The 18723-nt window shown below is 48.6% G+C and overlaps 2 protein-coding genes across 3 annotated transcripts in view; both read right to left on the bottom strand.

The window, feature by feature from the left end:
• LOC144680068 (anion exchange protein 2-like) overlaps positions 1 to 12211 on the bottom strand; it is a 73012-nt gene extending 60801 nt beyond the window's left edge. For both annotated transcript variants that reach the window (XR_013576480.1, XM_078541212.1), the window contains exon 1: positions 12034 to 12211. Coding sequence is in view for 1 of the 2 variants with exons in the window: in XM_078541212.1 (XP_078397338.1) it covers positions 12034 to 12067 (34 nt within the window). In the remaining variant the exon portion in view is untranslated. The remainder of the gene's footprint in view (positions 1 to 12033) is intronic.
• Positions 12156 to 18723, bottom strand: part of LOC144680111 (anion exchange protein 2-like) — a 77078-nt gene continuing 70510 nt past the window's right edge. Inside the window, exon 5 of the mRNA XM_078541255.1 lies at positions 12156 to 12239. Coding sequence (XP_078397381.1) covers positions 12156 to 12239 — 84 coding nt within the window. The remainder of the gene's footprint in view (positions 12240 to 18723) is intronic.

The raw sequence follows: 18723 nt of genomic DNA, 5'->3' as shown, positions 1-18723 counted from the left end.
ATGTAGATGGAAGGGAAAGACAGCTACTCTCAAGAGGCTTTAGCTCCATCAGCTGAGGGCACTGACTGAAACCTAAAGCCCAGGCTGAGCCCTAGTGCAATGAGTCTGGGAGAAATTCCATGCTCTGGTTGATGTCAGCGTCCTGCTTTAGGGAAGAGGGTTTTCTCCTACAGAGACAGAGAGGGTTACAGCACAGAAGCAGGTCATTTGAAAGGACAAAACAAGAGTCTCGCATTTATGTTGTACCTTCCATGGCCTCGGAGTCTCAATGTGCTTTAAACACAACATAACACTTTTCAAGTGTTGTAGTGTAGGAAATGAAGCAGGCAATTTGTGCTAAGCAAGATCCCACAAATAGCAATATGGCAAAGACAAGATAAGCAATTCAGTGACGTTGGCTCAGTGATTAAATACTGTCCAGGACACAGGGGAGAACTCAGCTCTTCTTCAAAGTAGTTCCATGGAATCTATTACATTCACCTGCCAGAGCAGTTGGGATGCCAGTTTAGTATCTCATCTGAATGATGGCACCTCCAACAGTGCAGCACTCCCTCAGTACTGACCCTCCAACAGTGCAGCGCTCCCTCAGTACTGACCCTCCAACAGTGCAACACCCCCTCAGTACTGACCCTCCAACAGTGCAGCACTCCCTCAGTACTGACCCTCCAACAGTGCAACACCCCCTCAGTACTGACCCTCCAACAGTGCAGCACTCCCTCAGTACTGACCCTCCAACAGTGCAGCGCTCCCTCAGTACTGACCCTCCAACAGTGCAACACTCCCTCAGTACTGACCCTCCAACAGTGCAACACCCCCTCAGTACTGACCGTCCAACAGTGCAGCACTCCCTCAGTACTGACCCTCCGACAGTGCAGCACTCCCTCAGTACTGACCCTCCGACAGTGCAGCACTCCCTCAGTACTGACCCTCCAACAGTGCAGCACTCCCTCAGTACTGACCCTCCAACAGTGCAGCACTCCCTCAGTGCTGACCCTCCGACAGTATGGCGTTCCCTCAGTACTGACCCTCCAACGGTGCGGCACTCCCTCAGTTATGATCCTCCAACAGTACGGCACTCCCTCAATGCTAACCCTTTGACAGTACGGTGTTCCTGCGATATTGATCCTCTGACAGTATGGTGTTCCCTCAATTTTGAGCCTCTGACAGTGCAGCATTCCCTTAGTACTGACCCTCCGACGGTGCAGCACTCCCTCAGTACTGACCCTCTGACAGTATATTGTTCCTGCAATACTGATTCTCCGACAGTGCAGCACTTCTTCAGTACTGATCCTCTGACAGTACAGCATTCCTTCAATATTGAGCCTCCGACAGTAGTGTTCCCTCAATTTTGAGCCTCTAACAGTGCAGCACTCCCTCAGTACTGATCCTCTGACAGTGCAGCGCTTCCTCAGAACCAATTCTCTGACAGTGCAGCACTCCCTCTGTACTGAACCTCCAACAGTATGGCACTCCATCAGTACTGACCCTCTGACAGTGCTGCGCTCCCTCAGTACTGAACCTCTAACGGTGCAGCACTGCCTTACGACTGACCCTCTGACAGTACGGTGTTCCAGCAATACTGATCCTCCGACAGTGCGGCACTCCCTTAAGTACTCACCCTTAGACAGTGCGGCACTCCCTCAGTGCTGACCCTCCGAACAGTGCGGCACTCCCTCAGTGCTGACCCTCCGACAGTGCTGCACTCTGTCAGTACTGACCCTCCGAACAGTGCGGCACTCCCTCAGTACTGACCCTCCGAACAGTGCTGCGCTCCCTCAGTGCTGACCCTCCGAACAGTGCGGCACTCCCTCAGTGCTGACCCTCCGAACAGTACGGCACTCCCTCAGTACTGACCCTCCGACAGTGCTACACTCCCTCAGTACTGACCCTCCGAACAGTGCTGCGCTCCCTCAGCGCTAACCCTCCGACAGTGCTGCGCTCTGTCAGTACTAACCCTCAGTACTGCTCTAGAATGTCAGCCTAGATTTTGTGCTCAATTTCCTGCAGTACGGTTCGACTCACAAGCTTTTTACTTAGAGGCAGGAGTGCTACCCACTGAGCCATGGCTGATACTTGGGCTTTTGGACTGTAGCTCAAATGCCCTGTGAATCTCAGGGGAAACTGCAATGTAGGGGTTCTGGCCCAGAGTTCAAAATCCACTAGTGCAAATAGTGGGGAGACGGTGGTGTAGTGGTAATATCACTGGCCTAGTAATCCAGAGACCCAGGCTAATACTCTGGGGACATGGGTTCAAATCCTGGCAGCTGGCCGCATTTAAATTCAATGAATAAAATCTGGAATATGAAGTTAGTCTCAGTAATGGTGATCATGAAACTATCAATTGTTGTAAAAACCTCTGGTTCATTAATGTCCTTTAAGGAAGGAAATCTGCTGTCCTTACCTGGTCTGGCCTACATGCAACTCTTAACTGCCCTGTGAAATGGCCTCGCTAGCCACTCAGCTGAAGGACGATTAGGGATAGGCAACAAATGCTGGCCTTGCCAGCGACGCCAACATCCCATGAAAGAATAAAAAATATTGTTTGGGAATCATGGCCAACACCTCTCTCTGCTAGGGCAATCCAATACTAATCCCAGTGCCCTTTTGCTCTCCCCACAGTCCAGTATTAATCCAAAACTAACCCCACTACCTCCTTTCTCCACCTAGTACTTTATGTTACTCTCAATTAAATAGTTAACTAACTTTTCCCTCAAAAATACAAAGGTTTCTGTCTCAACCACTCCCTGTGGCGAATCGCTCCATACTCATAACAGTCCTCAGCCTAAAGAATTTTCTCAACCTCTCTCCTCGCTCTAAGTGAGGATTTAAAATTGCATGTTATTATGGTTCCACAACCGGAGGAAACAACAAAATACTGGACTGGCTACTCTGGAACTTTATTCCACACAAGGATAACTCTCTGTGTGAAAAACAACTTCTCAATTTCAGTAACCAGTTACTCTGCTTCTATTGCAGTTTAATTTAAGTAATATTCCAGGCTTACCCCATCTGTATGGTATCTTGTACCCCTCTATAAGGTCACCTCCAAGCTGAAAAATCTGTCTTCTCCCTGGAACATCACTACACTGACCCTGTGAATGGGCCTCACAGCACTGCTTCCAACAGGAGCCCACTGCATTAGTGCGCTTCTGGTTGACTGTAACTTCACACATTACCATCACAGTAACAAGCATCAATTAACTAGAGATAAGATGAGGAGAGTAACCCAGGTGCAATTCAAACACCTGAGGCTATTGTCACGGCAATGACCATTGTCTTGTGTCCAGTTTCTCCTGTTCCAAACCAGGCAACATTCCTCAGCAGATTCCAACCAAGTACACCAAGGTAAACATCACATTTAATATTCCAAGTTAGTGTCTCAAATCCAGCTGTCCAAAACCTCCAAAACCCGGAGTTGTCTGAAAACCGTACATTTTCAGAATGCGCCATGTGTCAATTTTATTTGAGTGAAGTAAAAGAATTAACCTACCCAGGCAATTTGGCTAGGTGCTGCATTGGCACGGCATGACACCGGACGAGTTATCACCTTTGCCGTTTGAGAGTCAGTCTATTCCCTCGCTCCGAGTGACCCTTGACCCCACCAGACCAGCTTGACCCGAACCGCCCGACCTGAAATCCAGCAACATCTGAAATTCGGCACTGGTTTGGTTCTGAGGTTGCCAGCTTCTCAGCTGTACATGTAATACAAAAACCCGCATTTATAAAGTGCCTTCATTATGGTAAAACGTCTCAAGGTGCTTCACGGGAACATTATCAAACAAATGTGACACTGAGCCACATAAGGAGATATTGTTCAAAAACATAGCGTTTAAGGGGCAAGAGAGGTTGGAGAGATTTAGGGAGAGAATTCCAGAGTTTAAGTTCTAAGCAGCAGGAGGGATGGCTGCCAATGGTGGCTCAATTGAAAATCAGGGGTAGGAGAAGCTGGAATTAGAGGAAGATTGAGATTTTGAAGGCTGGAGGAGATCACAGAGGTAGGGAATGGCAGGGCCATGGAGGGGTTAGAAAACAAGGCTGAGAATTTTAAAATCAAGGTGCTGCCAGACCAGGAGCCATTGTGGATGGAGGCTACATGGGTAGTAAAAGTGCCTCAAATTACCAGATTTGTTGAATTCAATTTTACATGGGCTTAAAAGGTTACATTATGAGGACAGTTTGTACAAAGTTGGCCGATATTGTCTTAAGTTTAGAAGGCTGAGGAGTGATCTAATTGAGGTGTTTAAATTAATAAAGGGATTCAATAGGCTAGATACAGAGCAACTATTTCCTATGATGGGCAGGGGGTGTGGCAAAGTAAAGGGAAATAATATTAAAATGAGAGCCAGGCCATTCAGGGGTGATGTCAGGGAGCACTTCTTCACACAAAGGGGAGTGGAAATCTCTCCTCTGGAAAGTTGTGCATGTTGTCAAGGCTGACATTAATAGTTTTGTGTTGGATAAGTGTATCAAGGGATATGGAGCTGGGGCTGATAAATGGAGTTGAGGTGAAGGAGCTTTCAGGTGACAATGATGATAACATAACAGAATTTCATGCTCAGTCTTAAGAGGTGAAGTGTGGGTCTAAGACTAGTTTTTAAACTTGAATAAAGGTGATTATAAGGGCATGAAAACAAAGATAGCTAAAGTGAACAGGGTAACTAGGTTAAAAGGTAGGACAATAGCGATGCAGTGGCAGACTTTTAAGGAGCTATTTAATAATAACTGTCAGCAAAGATTTATCCCAGTGATAAAGACTCAGAAGGATGCATCATGTGTGTTTGAATAAGGAAGTTAAGGATGGTATCAAATTGAAAGAAACACTACAAATCTGCAAAGATTAGTGGTCGGTCAGAAAATTAGTCAGATTTTAAGAACTAGCAAAGACTGACAAAAAAAGAGAGAAAGAAGCATATGAGAGGAATCTAGCTAGTAATACAAAAACAGATAGTAAGAGGTTCTACGGGTATTTGAATAGGGAAAGAGTCACTAAAGCTGGTGTTGGTCCTCTAGAGGGTGATTCTGGGGAACTGAGAATGGAAACCAAGGAAATGGCAGAGGCATTGAACAGGTATTTTGTGTCTGTCTTCACTGTAGTAGACTTAGAAAACTTCCCAAAGATACTTGAAAATCAAAAGATGAATGGGAGGGATGAGCCTAAAACAATCACCGACACTCGGGAAAAGATGCTGGGAAAACTATTAGACCTAAAGGCTGACAAGTCCCCAGGACCAGAGGGCCTGCATCCTAGGGTCTTAAAAGAAGTGGCTGCAGAGACAGTTGATGCGTTGTTATAATCTTCCAAAATTCCTTAGATTCTGGAAGGTTCCCAGTTGATTGGAAAATAGCTAATGTACCACCTTTATTCAAGAAAGGAGGGAGGCAGAAAGCAGAAAACTACAGGCATGTTAGCTTAACATCTGGCATAGAGAAATTGCTAGAATCGATGATTAAGGGGTTAAAACAGGATTCTTAGAAAATCATAATGCGGTCAGGCAGAGTCAACATGGCTTTGTGAAAGGGAAATCGTGTTTAACTAATGTATTAGAGGTTTTTGAGGAACTAACAAACAAGATAGACAAAGGGGAACCTGTAGATTTGGGAAAATCAAATTGGCAGAGGTAGCCACGAGCAAGAATTCATAGTGTATTCGGGACAGTTTCCTAGAACAATATGTTGTGGATCCAACCAGGGATCAGGCTATTTTGGATCTGGCAATGTGCAATGAGGCAGGTTTAATAAATGATCTCAGAGTAAAAGATCCCCTAGGAAACAGTGACCATAGCATGGTGGAATTTAGCATTCAGTTTGAGATTGAGAAACTTAGTTCAGAAACAATTATGTTAAACTTAAATAAGGGTAATTACAAAGGAATGAGGGCAGAATTAGCTGGACTGGACTGGGAAAGGAGTTTAGCAGAAAAGACTGTTGATGAACAATGGCAGATGTTTGAGAAAATAGTTCATGACTTACAACAAAGTTATATCCTAATGAGGAAAAAGGATTTAGGAAGGGGATAAACCAACCATGGTTAACCAAGGAAGCTAAGGATAGTATCAAAGTGCAAGAAAAAACATACAATGTGGCAAAGATTTGTGGTAAGCCAGAGGATTGGGAAAGTTTTAAAAACCAACAAAAGATGACCGAAAACTTAATAATGAGGGAGGAAGTAAACTTTGAGGGTAAACTAGCAAATAAGATAAAAACAGACAGTAAGAGTTTCTTTAAATATAAAAAAAGGAAGAGAGAGGCCAAAGTCAATATAGGCTCCTTAGAGAATGAGGCTGGGGAAATAATAATGGGGAGCCAGGAAAAGTTGAATAAATACTTCACCAAAAGTATTAAATCATCATGGGGCAAAAGAGGGGTAGGAAATAAATACAATAACTATCACTAGAGAAAAAGTACCAGGGAAACTAATGGGGCTAAAAGCCGATAAGTCACCTGGACCTGATGGGTTGCATCCTAGGATATTAGAGGAAATAGCTGCAGAGATAGTGGATGCACTGGTGGTAATCTTCCAAGTATCATTAGATTCTGGAAAAATCCCAGAGGATTGGAAAACTGCCAACGTAACACCCTTATTGAGAAAGGGAGGGAGACAAAAAATAGGCCAGTTTAGCTTAACATTGTCACTGGGAAAATGTTAGAGTCTATTATAAAGGATGTAATAGCAGAGCACTTAGAGATGCATAATCTAATCAAACAGAGTCAGCATGGCTTCATGAAGGGGAAATCATGCCTGACAAATTTATTAGAATTCTTTGAGGAGGTAACAAGCAGGATAGAGAAAGGGGAACCAGTAGATGGAATATATTTGGATTTCCAAAAGGCGTTCGAAAAGGTGCCGCACTTAAGGCTACTTAATAAGATAAGAGCCCATGGTGTTGAGGGTTGTACATTAGCATGGATAGAGGACTGGCTAACGAATAGAAGACAGAGAGTTGGGATACGGGGAGGCATTTTCAGGACGGCAACCTGTAACTAGTGGAGTGCCAAAGTGGTCAGTGCTGGGGCCACAATTATTTACAATATATACCAATGGCTTGGATGAGGTAATAGAATGTACTATCGCCAAGTTTGCCGTTGACACAAAAAGATGTGGGAAGGCAAGTAGTGAGGGTGACACAAAGGGCCTACAGAGGGATTTAGACAGGTTAAGTGAGTGGGCAAAAACTTGGCAGATGGAATATAATTTGAGATTATGCACTTTGGCAGGAAGAATAGAGGAGCTGAATATTATTTAAATGGAGAAAGACTGAAGAAAGCTGCAGCACAGAGGGATTTGGGGGTCCTCGTGCATGAATCCCAAAAAGCTAACATACAAGTTCAGCAGGTAACAGGGAAGGCAAATGGAATGTTGGCTTTTATTTCAAAGGGAATGGAGTATAAAAGTAGGGGAATCTTGCTAAAACTATACAAGGCATTAGTTAGACCACGCCTAGAATACTTTGAACAGTTTTGGTCCCCTTATCTAAGGTATACTGGCATTGGAAGCAGTCCAGGGAAGGTTCACGAGGTTGATCCCGGGTATGGAGGGATTTTCTTATGAGGGGAGGTTGAGTAGGTTGGGCCTGTACTCATTGGAGTTTAGAAGAATGAGAGGCGACCTTATTGAAACATAAGATTCTTAGGGGGCTTGACAGGGCAGGTGCTGAGAGGTTGCAGGAGAGTCTAGGACCAGAGGGCACAATCTCAGAGTAAGGGGGCACTCATTTAAAACAGAGATGAGGAGGAATTTCTGCTCTCAGAGGGTAGTGAACCTGTGGAATTCTTCACCAAAGAGGGCTGAAGAGGCTGGATCGTTAAGTATATTCAGGGCTGAGATGGACAGATTTTTAACCAGTAAGGGAATCCAGGAGTATGGGGGAAAGGCAGGAAAGTGGAGTTGAGGATTATCAGATCAGTCATGATCTCATTGAATGGCAGAGCAGGCTCTTGGGCCGATTGGCCTACTTTTGCTCCTACGTCTTATGTGGTAGATTTCCAAAAGGCATATGATAAGGTGCCACATCAAAGGTTACTACACAAGAAAAGAGCACAAGGTGCAGGGGGTGACATATTAGCATGGATATAGGATTGGTTAGCTAAAGGAAGCAGAGTAGGGAAAAATGAGTCATTTTCAGGTTGGTAAGCTGTGATTATTGGAGTGGCACAGGAATCGGTGCTGGGGCCTCAACTATTTACAATTTACATCAATGAACAGAATTTTACGACAACAGGATTTTATGGTCCCGCCGAAATCAATGGAGTTTAGAATGGATTGCCGCATTTTCCAGCCTCGTCCCCACGATGTGAAGGGGCTGTAAAATCCCGGCCAATGATTTGGATGAAGGGGCCAAAAAAATGGTAGCTAAACTTGCTGATGATACTAAGATAGGTAGGAAAGTAAGTTGTCAAGAGGAGGTAGAGGGTCTGCAAAGGGATATAGACAAGTTAAATGAGTGGGCAAACATTTAGCAGATGGGGGAACAATGTGGGAAAATGTGAACGTGTCCACTTTGGCAGGAAGAATGGAAAAGCAGTATATTATTTAAATAGAGAGAGATTGCAGAACTCGGTGGTACAGAGGGATCTGGGTGTCCCAGTACATGAATCACAAAAAGTTAGTATGTAGGTACAGCAAGTGATTCGGAAGGCAAATGGAATGTTGGCATTTATTGCAAGGGGAATGGAATATAAAAGTAGGGAAGTTTTACTGCAGCTGCACAGGGCCTTGGTGAGACCACATCTAGAATACTGTGTACAGCTTTGGACCCCTTAGTTGAAAATAGATATAATTACATTAGAAGCAGTTCAGAGAAGGTTCACTCAACCCATTCCTGGGATGAAGGGCTTATCTTATGAAGAAAGGTTGAATAAGTTGGGCCTATACCCACTGGAGTTTAGAAGAATGAGAGGTGATCTTATTGACCATCTTATAATATCCTGAGGGGACTTGACAGGGTAGATACCGGGAGGATGTTTCCACTGTGGGAGAGACTAGAACTAGGGGACACAATTTAAGAATAAGAAGTCCATTTTAAGACTGAGATGAGGAGAATTTTTTTTTTCTCAGAGGCTCATTAGTTTGTGGAATTCTCTTCCCCAGGGGAAGGTCATTGAATTCTCTTCCCCTAGGTCATTGAATTTATTCAAGACAGAGTTAGACAGATTTTTAATAGACAAGGGAGTCAAATGTTATGGGGCTCAGACAGGAAAGTGGAGTTGAGACCACAACCAGATCAGTCATGATCTTATTGAATGGCGGACCAGGCTCGAAGAGCTTAAAAGACTCCTCTTGCTCCTAAGTCCTATGTACAGATTAGCCATAATCTAACTGAATCGCAAAACTGACTTGATGGGTTGAAAGGCCTCCTCCTGTTCCTTTGTAACTTCCCAGGCTGCGATGTGAACTTGCAACTCCAGTTACTTAACCAGGACCAGAACCCTTACACTATTGATCTCTCTGATGCTTCCTGTGTATCCAAACTACTGCCCATAAGCCCACGTGCCAAACGGGGCTCAGCGGGTAACACTCCCACCTCTGAGATAGAAGGGTGAAGATTCAGCCTCCAGTCTACAGACTTGAATCCATAATCCAGGCTGACACTTCAGCACAGTACTGAGGGAGTGCCTGTGGAATAGAGCTTTAGTCAGCTAAAGTGTCTAATGGGTTAAATGGTCAAAAAGTGATTATATTGCAGTAAGGAATGATGTAAACTAATCAAGCAGTGTAAACTAATCGAGCAGTGTAAACTAATCATGCGAAGTATCTTTGAAAAGTTTGTGGTTACAACTGTGTCTTGTTATGTGGTGGATGAAACAATGATGCCCTGATTAAATCTGCTGATATGGTAATTTATGTAATCTTTATCTACATAGTTGTAGTTAAACTGTCTCCTGTCTTATTGTGAAATGTACCATCTGCCTGTAATTGTATTACTGCGTTCACCCTTTGATCATGCTAACCACGACATAACTGTGATTTCTTGATGTACGGACCTTATATGGTTTGAATTTCCTGTTATGAGGGGTATAAACGACGCTGGATTCTCTGTTCAGGGTGTGAGACTGACTAGGAACCACGTGTGGTGTCCTGACTCCCCAGCATGCTTGAATAAATATCGTTTTGCTTCTAACAAGTCAGTGTTCTCGTAATTGTGTCGCGATTCGGAGCGCTGCACTGACGGAGGGTCAGTACTGAGGGAGCGCTGCACTGTCGGAGGGTCAGTACTGAGGGAGCGCTGCACTGTCGGAGGGTCAGTACTGAGGGAGCGCTGCACTGTCGGAGGGTCAGTACTGAGGGAGCGCTGCACTGTCGGAGGGTCAGTACTGAGGGAGTGCTGCACTGTCGGAGGGTCAGTACTGAGGGAGCGCTGCACTGTCGGAGGGTCAGTACTGAGGGAGCGCTGCACTGACGGAGGGTCAGTACTGAGGGAGTGCTGCACTGTCGGAGGGTCAGTGCTGAGGGAGTGCTGCACTGACGGAGGGTCAGTAGTGAGGGAGTGCTGCACTGTCAAAGGGTCAGTACTGAGGGAGTGCTGCACTGTCGGAGGGTCAGTGCCGAGGGAGCGCTGCACTGTCAGAGGGTCAGTGGCAAGGGAGCGCCGCACTGTCGGAGGGTCAGTGCCGAGGGAGCGCTGCACTGTCGGAGGGTCAGTGCCAAGGGAGCGCCGCCTGTCGGAGGGTCAGTGCCGAGGGAGCGCCGCACTGTCGGAGGGTCAGTGCCGAGGGAGCGCCGCACTGTCGGAGGGTCAGTGCCGAGGGAGCGCCGCACTGTCGGAGGGTCCGTGCCGAGGGAGCGCCGCACTGTCGGAGGGTCCGTGCCGAGGGAGCGCCGCACTGTCGGAGGGTCCGTGCCGAGGGAGCGCCGCACTGTCGGAGGGTCTGTGCCGAGGGAGCGCCGCACTGTCGGAGGGTCCGTGCCGAGGGAGCGCTGCACTGTCGGAGGGTCAGTGCCAAGGGAGTGCCGCACTGTTGGAGGGTCAGTGCTGAGGGAGCGCCGCACTGTTGGAGGGTCAGTGCCAAGGGAGTGCTGCACTGTCGGAGGGTCAGTGCCGAGGGAGCGCCGCCTGTCGGAGGGTCAGTGCCAAGGGAGCGCCGCACTGTCGGAGGGTCCGTGCCGAGGGAGCCCCGCATTGTCGGAGGGCCCGTGCCAAGGGAGCGCCGCACTCTTGGAGAGTGAGTACTGAGGGAACATTGCACTGTCTTTTGTCTGCTGTCTCAAGTGGATGTGAAAGGCTGCATGACAGCATTTTGATGAAGAGTGGGCGAGTTCTCCCTGGAATCTTGGCCAATATTTGTCCCTTTGCTAAAAACAGATTATTGTGTCACTGCTGTTTGTGGGACCTATCTATGGACAAAATTCCTACATTACTGACAGTGACTACACTTCCAAAGTATTTAATACTTAAGTACTTAAAAGTGCTTGGGTGTAAACCACTTTGGAACGTCCTGAGGCCATGAAGGATGCTTTTTAAATGCAAATCTTTTTTCAGGCAATCGAGACAAGGGATGCTGATTACTTGTCTGTCCTGTTTGAGTCAAAGGCTTCGAGGTTTGGGTACATCAGCTTCTAGGCTACCATTCTTGTTGGCAAATAAATGCTAAACCAGGTACCAAGTTCTGTTTATATTAGTAACTTTTAAATATGTGCAAAATAATGGCAGCAGGTTTTACATATGGCTCGTGATGCTAACTTCAAGCAATGAACAACTGTGATGACTCTCCAATTCACTCATAGCTGGTGTGCCCTGTGAAAACATCGATTACGTCTGTGCTCAATCGGGGAACGACTGAAAAACTCAATCGTGTTTAGCCACACTGAGTCAAAACAGGAGGCTACAAATCAGAGGATGTTGTGATAAAATTGTACCAAGCCCTGAATAGACCCACCTCACACAGTGTGCTGTTCTGATCAGACCCAGAACACACAATGCCGCTTGCTCCCCAATTCCTAATGTCAATGCCACTCCCTGATGTAAATACCCCCGCGTCAATGCCGCCCGGCACCAGCACCCCCTGGCATGAACGGCCACTCAGACCACCACTTACTTTTCATGTAGTCCAGGTCGGCCACCGCCAGCATCTCTGCCTCAAGCTCGTCGGTCGGTATCTTTTGGAACTTGGCCTCATCCACCGTAGTCTGGCTCCCAATTCTCCGCCGCTCCTTCAGGTCATAACTGCTGCGATGTGCCAGAGGTGTCTTCTGTAGGGCACGGTTCTCTTCCGGCGCACAAGGGGCACCAGCCGTTGCACCCCTGGAAACACAGGTCGGAGAGATAGAGTCGATAGACAAAAATTATTTTCTTTTGGTGGGAGAGTCCAGAACAAGTGGGCGTGTCCTGAAAATGAGGGCCAGGCCATTCAGCGATGTTGTCAGGAAGCACTTCGTCACACAAAGGGGAGCACAATCTGGAACCCTCTCCCCACAAAAAGCTGTCGAGGATGGAGGTCAATTGGAAATTTCCTAACTGAGTTCGCTAGATCTTTGTTGGGTAAGAGTATTAGGGGTAATGCAACCAAGGAGTGTAGACAGAGGTGAGATACAAATCAGTCATGATCTAATTGAATGGTGGAACAAGCTGGAAGGGCTGAATGGTCTCCTCCTGTTCCTCTGCTTTTCCCGAACCACGCTATGTGTGTAGCTAATTCACATGGGCTGCAGAGGTTAAGAGAGGCTCATCACCACCGTTTCAAGGCAAATAGGCAATAAATGCTGGCCTTGTTAGAGTCATCTACATAGTGTGGGACTGGAGTCACCAGACCAGGTGGGGGAATGGCAGGTTCCCTCCCCTAAAGGACATCAGTGTCCCAGTTGGGTTTTTATGACAATCTGGTAGTTTTTCAAGGTGATTTTTTTCCCTGGTGCCAGACCACAAATTATCCAACTGATCCAATTTCACAAGGCCCTGGCAGGATTTGAATGTCCTAAAGCACATCAAAAATGAATGTTGAGCCAAAGGAGAGTCAAGAAGGGTGGTCAAAGAAGTGGCCTTTAAACAGGAGAATAGGTTTGGAGAAGAGGAAGGTTTTGAAAAAGGAAGCCCAGAACATGAAGCTGAAAACAAGCAGTGGACAGAGTGAGGGACAGTCAGAGGGGAAGCCAGAATCAAAGGAATGGAATGGGAGGGGGAAGGGGTATAAGGTTAGAGAAAGTTAGAGATAGGGAGGGGTGAGGTCATGGAGGGATTGAAAGCAAAGGTGAGAATTTTCAGTTTGAATCCAATGTATTTTAGCGACTGCAAGGTGATGGGTGGAAGGGACTTGGTGCTGATTAGAACAAGGGCAGCACTGATCTGAATGAGTTAAAGCTCACAGAGGATAGAAGGTGGGAGGCAGAATGGAGCAACAGTATGGATAAGCTGAGGCATCAGCAAAGACAGGTGATGATACAGAGTCAATCCCTGGTCTGCGCAGTGAGCCAATCTCAGCAGGATCCCATAAGGATCCGGTGACTGGCTCCAGGTTTGCTCCTGGCAGTGGACGGGGAATGAGGCAGGTTCTGCCCCAGTGGCTGCTGCTCGATAGGGAATTGCTTTTCTTCATCATTCATGGGATGTGGGCTTCGCTGGCTGGGCCAGCATTTATTGCCCATCCCTAGTTGCCCTTGAGAAGGTGGCAGTGAGCTGCCTTCTTGAACCACTGCAGTCCATGTGGTGTAGGTACACCAACAGTGCTGTTAGGGAGGGAGTTCCAGGATTTTGACCCAGCAACAGTGAAGGAATGGCGTTATAATTCCAAGTCAGGGTGGTAAGCGGCTTGGAGGGGAACTTGCAGGTGGTGGTTTTCACATGTATCTGCTGCCCTTGTCCTTCTGAATGGTAGTGGTTGTGGGTTTGGAAGGTGTTGTTGAAGGTGCCTCGGTGAGTTACTGCAGCGCATCTTGTAGATGTTACACACTGCTGCTACTGTGTGTCGGTGGTGTAGGGAGTGAATGTTTAAGGTGGCGTATGGGATGCTAATCAAGTGGGTTATTCTGTCCTTGAGTGTCGAACTGCGAGTGTTGTTGGAGCTGCACTCATCCAGGCAAGTGGAGAGTATTCCATCACACTCCTGACTTGTGCCTTGTAGATGGTGGACAGACTTTGGGGAGTCAGGAGGTGAGTTACTCATCGCAGGATTCCTAACCTCTGACCTGCTCTTGTAGCAAATGTCTGGTCAATGGTCACCCCAGGGTGTTTGTGCGGGATTCAGAGATGGTAATGCCATTGAATGTCAAGAGGAGGTGGTATTTGTGTGGTACGAATGTTACTTGTCACTTATCAGCCCAAGCCTGAATCCAGGTCTTGCTGCATTTGGACATGGACTGCTTCAGTATCTGAGGAGTCGTGAATGGTGAACATTATATAATCATCAGCGAGCATCCCACTTCTGACCTTATGATGGAAGGTCATTGATGAAGCAGCTGAAGATGGTTGGACCTAGGACACTACCCTGAGGAACTCCTGCAGTGATTTTCTGGGGCTGAGATGTTTGACTCACAACAACTAAACCATCTTCCATTGTGCTAGGTATGACTAACCAGCGGTGAGTTTTCCCACTGATTCCCACTGACTTGAATTTCACTCGGATTCCTTAATGCCACCTTGTTGTTAGGGCATTCACTCTCACCTCACCTTTGGTGGAAGGGATGAGCCCCTCTGGTAGCAGGTGATCAAACCTGGCTCTTGTGACACTGACTGTCCAGGCACTACACGAAGGGGGAAATGGTAGCGTAACAGGGACATGGGTTCAAATCCTCACCATGGCAACTGGCAGAATTTAAACTCAATTAATAAAATCTGGAATCAAAAGCCAGTTTCAGTCATGGTGATCTTGACCATTGTGGATTGTTGTAAAAACCCATCTGGTTCACTAATGCCCTTTAGGGAAGGAAGTCCTTACCTGGTCTGGCCTACATGTGACTCCAGACCCACAGGAATATAGTTGGCTCTTAAGTGCCCTCTGAAATGACCTAGCAAACCACTCCGTTCTTGGGCAACTAGGGATGGGCAACGAATGCTGGCCTTGCCAGTGACACCCATACCCCATGAAAGAATAAATTTTTAAAAAGATCACTGATGTGGACACGCTCACAGGCAGCTGCCAATATTGTGCCACAGGATGGGGGAGGGGGTGGTCAGATATGAAAAAGGGAGCACCTGCCTGACAGAGACGAGAGGGAAGAGAGAGAGACACAGACAGGCAGACAATGAGCTTGAGGGTGTTTTCTGGCTTTCTCTGGGGAGTTGGGGATGAAGCCCTTGGAAACAGTATGAATTATGAAAACAGATCTGACATATCTTCCAAAATGAACACCCTGTATCCCGGCCCTCACACACCTATCAGGCTGCCAGAGCACTGCAACACCAGCTGGAGAGGCTGTCATTGCCCAACCCTACCACCACCAGACATGGGAATAAACAGCCCAACCCCTACCCTCAGGTGCTGACGATTGGAATCTGAAAGCTGCTGATCTTAACTGATTGCAGCAGCTATGAGGTAAATGTCTCATAGGGTGGAGAGAGGGAGAGAGAGAGAGACAGACAGACGGGGGGGGGGGGAAGGGGGAGGGGAGATGGAGTGGTGTGGAGAGAGAGAGGGAGGGAGTGATGGGGTGGAGAGAAAGAGAGAGAGAGAGAGGGAGGGGGAAAGAGAGGGAGGAGGAGGGGGAGAGGAGAGGAGGAGGGGAGAGAGACTGAGGTGGAGGGGGAGAGAGAGAGGGAGGGGGAGGGGGGAGGGGGGAGAGAGGGAGGGGGAGGGGGGAGGGGGGAGTGAGGGAGGGGGAGGGGGGAGTGAGGGAGGGGGAGGGGGAGAGAGGGAGGGGGAGGGGGGAGAGAGGGAGAGGAGGAGGGGGAGAGAGAGAGAGAGAGGTGGAGGGGGAGAGAGAGAGGTGGAGGGGGAGAGGGAGGGAGGGAGGGGGAGAGGGAGGGAGGGAGGGGGAGAGGGAGGGAGGGAGGGGGAGAGGGAGGGGGAGAGGGAGAGGGAGGGGGAGGGGGGAGGGGGGAGAGAGGGAGGGGAGGGGGGAGGGGGGAGAGAGGGAGGGGGAGGGGGGAGGGGGAGAGAGGGAGGGGGAGGGGGGAGAGAGGGAGAGGTGGAGGGGGAGAGAGAGAGGTGGAGGGGGAGAGGGAGGGAGGGAGGGGGAGAGGGAGGGAGGGAGGGGGAGAGGGAGAGAGGGAGGGGGAGGGGGGAGGGGGAGAGAGGGAGGGGGAGGGGGGAGAGAGGGAGGGAGGGAGGGGGAGAGAGAGAGGTGGAGGGGGAGAGGGAGGGAGGGAGGGGGAGAGGGAGGGAGGGAGGGGGAGAGGGAGAGAGGGAGGGGGAGAGGGAGGGAGGGAGGGGGAGAGAGAGGGAGGGAGGGGGAGAGGGAGGGGGAGAGGGAGAGAGGGAGGGGGAAGAGGGAGGGAGGGAGGGGGAGAGGGAGGGAGAGGAGGAGGAGAGAGAGGGAGAGGAGGGGGAGCGAGAGAGAGGTGGAGGGGGAGAGAGAGGGAGGGAGGGGGAGAGGGAGGGAGGGAGGGGGAGAGGGAGGGAGGGAGGGGAAGAGAGAGGGAGAGATGGAGGGGGAGAGAGAGGGAAGGAGAGGGAGGGGGAGAGAGAGGGAAGGAGAGGGAGGGGGAGAGAGAGGGAAGGAGAGGGAGGGGGAGAGAGAGGGAGGGAGGGGGAGAGAGAGGGAGGGAGGGGGAGAGAGAGGGAGGGAGGGGGAGAGAGAGGGAGGGAGGGGGAGAGAGAGGGAGGGAGGGGGAGAGAGAGGGAGAGAGAGGGAGGGAGGGGGAGAGAGAGGGAGGGAGGGAGGGGGAGAGAGAGGGAGGGAGGGAGGGGGAGAGAGAGGGAGGGAGGGAGGGGGAGGGAGTGAGTGAGAGAGAGAGAGAGTGGATGAGGTGGAGAGGAAGAGAAATAGAGGAGAGGAGAGGATAGGATGGGGATAGAGGAGGGGGTGCCCTGGGGGATGGGGTCCTGCGGGGGAGGCGAGAGGGAGGGCAGAAGAGATGAAGAGAAGAGAGAGAGGGAAGTAAGGGAAAGGGGAGGAGGGTAGGGGAGAGAGGTGGGAGAGAGGGGAGGAAGAGGAGAGGTCGGGGAGAGTGGGAAATGCAGTCAGTTCACTTTCAGATTCATATAGAAATGATAAGAAACGGAGTTTGAATGATAGAGCACATTCAGCCCATCCTGCCCTGTGCTATCTCTTAGGAGGATCTATCTAATTAGTCTCACTCCCCCTCCTCTATCCCCATTGCCCTGCAAATTTCTCCTCTATAAGTTTTTCTACAATTCCTTATTGAATCAGCTTCTACTTCCCCTTCAGGCACAGCATTCCAGATCATCATAACTTAAAAACAATTTCTCATTTCCTCCTCAGGTTTTCAAGACTCCGCCACCCTCATCTGGTCCTGTCCCCACCACACGCCACATTCCGGTTTGTCATAGAGGCTGGAACGGGCACCTTGAAATCGATGGTTTTCGCTGGCAGGGAAGATGCAGGTGAAGATAAACCGTGTCCGTGGGTCAAACAGAGGTCAGGAGTTGAGGAAAGTTCCCCAGCAGCTGATGCCAACTCTCCTTATGATCAACATGACCCCAACACCACACATTCCAGAGCCTGGACAGCATCTGCAGGTCATTTAACCTGGGCCCAAGCCCAGTACAGCTGACCAGCAACACAAACCTCAGGCTCCTGTACACACCAATACACGATCCTCACGCCCACCGTACAGAATATTACACAAGCTTCATGCCCCCGTTTAGAAAATACACAAACCTCACGCCCCTGTACCGACCAATAGACAAGCCTCACACCCCTGTACAGACCAATACACAAACCTCACACCCCTATACAGACAAATACACAAACCTCCCACCCCTATACAGACCAATACACAATCCTCACAACCATCCAGACCAATACACAAACCTCACACCCTCTGTACAGACCAATACACAAGCCTCACACCCGTATACAGACCAATACACAAACCTCACACCCCCTATACAGGCCAATACACAAACCTCATACCCCCTATACAGGCCAATACACAAACCTCACACCCCCTATACAGACCAATACACAATCCTCACACCCCCTATACAGACCAATACACAATTCTCACACTCGTCCAGACCAATACACAAACCTCACACCCTCTGTACAGACCAATATACAAACCTCACACCCCCTATACAGAGCAATACACAAATCTCACACCCCCTATACAGAGCAATACACAATCCTCACACCCCTATACAGACCAATACACAATCATCACACCCATCCAGACCAATACACAAACCTCATACCCCCTATACAGGCCAATAAACAAACCTCACACCTCCCTATACAGACCAATACACAATCCTCACACCCCCTATACAGACCAATACACAATTCTCACACTCATCCAGACCAATACACAATCCTCACACCCTCTGTACAGACCAATATACAAACCTCACACCCCCTATACAGACCAATACACAAACCTCACACCCCCTATACAGACCAATACACAATCCTCACACCCCTATACAGACCAATACTCAATCATCACACCCATCCAGACCAATACACAAACCTCATACCCCCTATACAGGCCAATAAACAAACCTCACACCCCCCTATACAGACCAATACACAATCCTCACACCCCCTATACAGACCAATACACAATTCTCACACTCATCCAGACCAATACACAAACCTCACACCCTCTATACAGACCAATACACAATCCTCACACCCCTATACAGACCAATACACAATCATCACACCCATCC

The sequence above is a fragment of the Cetorhinus maximus genome, chromosome 4, assembly GCF_964194155.1.
Source record: "Cetorhinus maximus chromosome 4, sCetMax3.hap1.1, whole genome shotgun sequence".
Classification (NCBI taxonomy): domain Eukaryota; kingdom Metazoa; phylum Chordata; class Chondrichthyes; order Lamniformes; family Cetorhinidae; genus Cetorhinus; species Cetorhinus maximus.
Note: the sequence above shows the minus strand (reverse complement) of the source record. Positions and strands in the feature narration are given on the sequence as shown.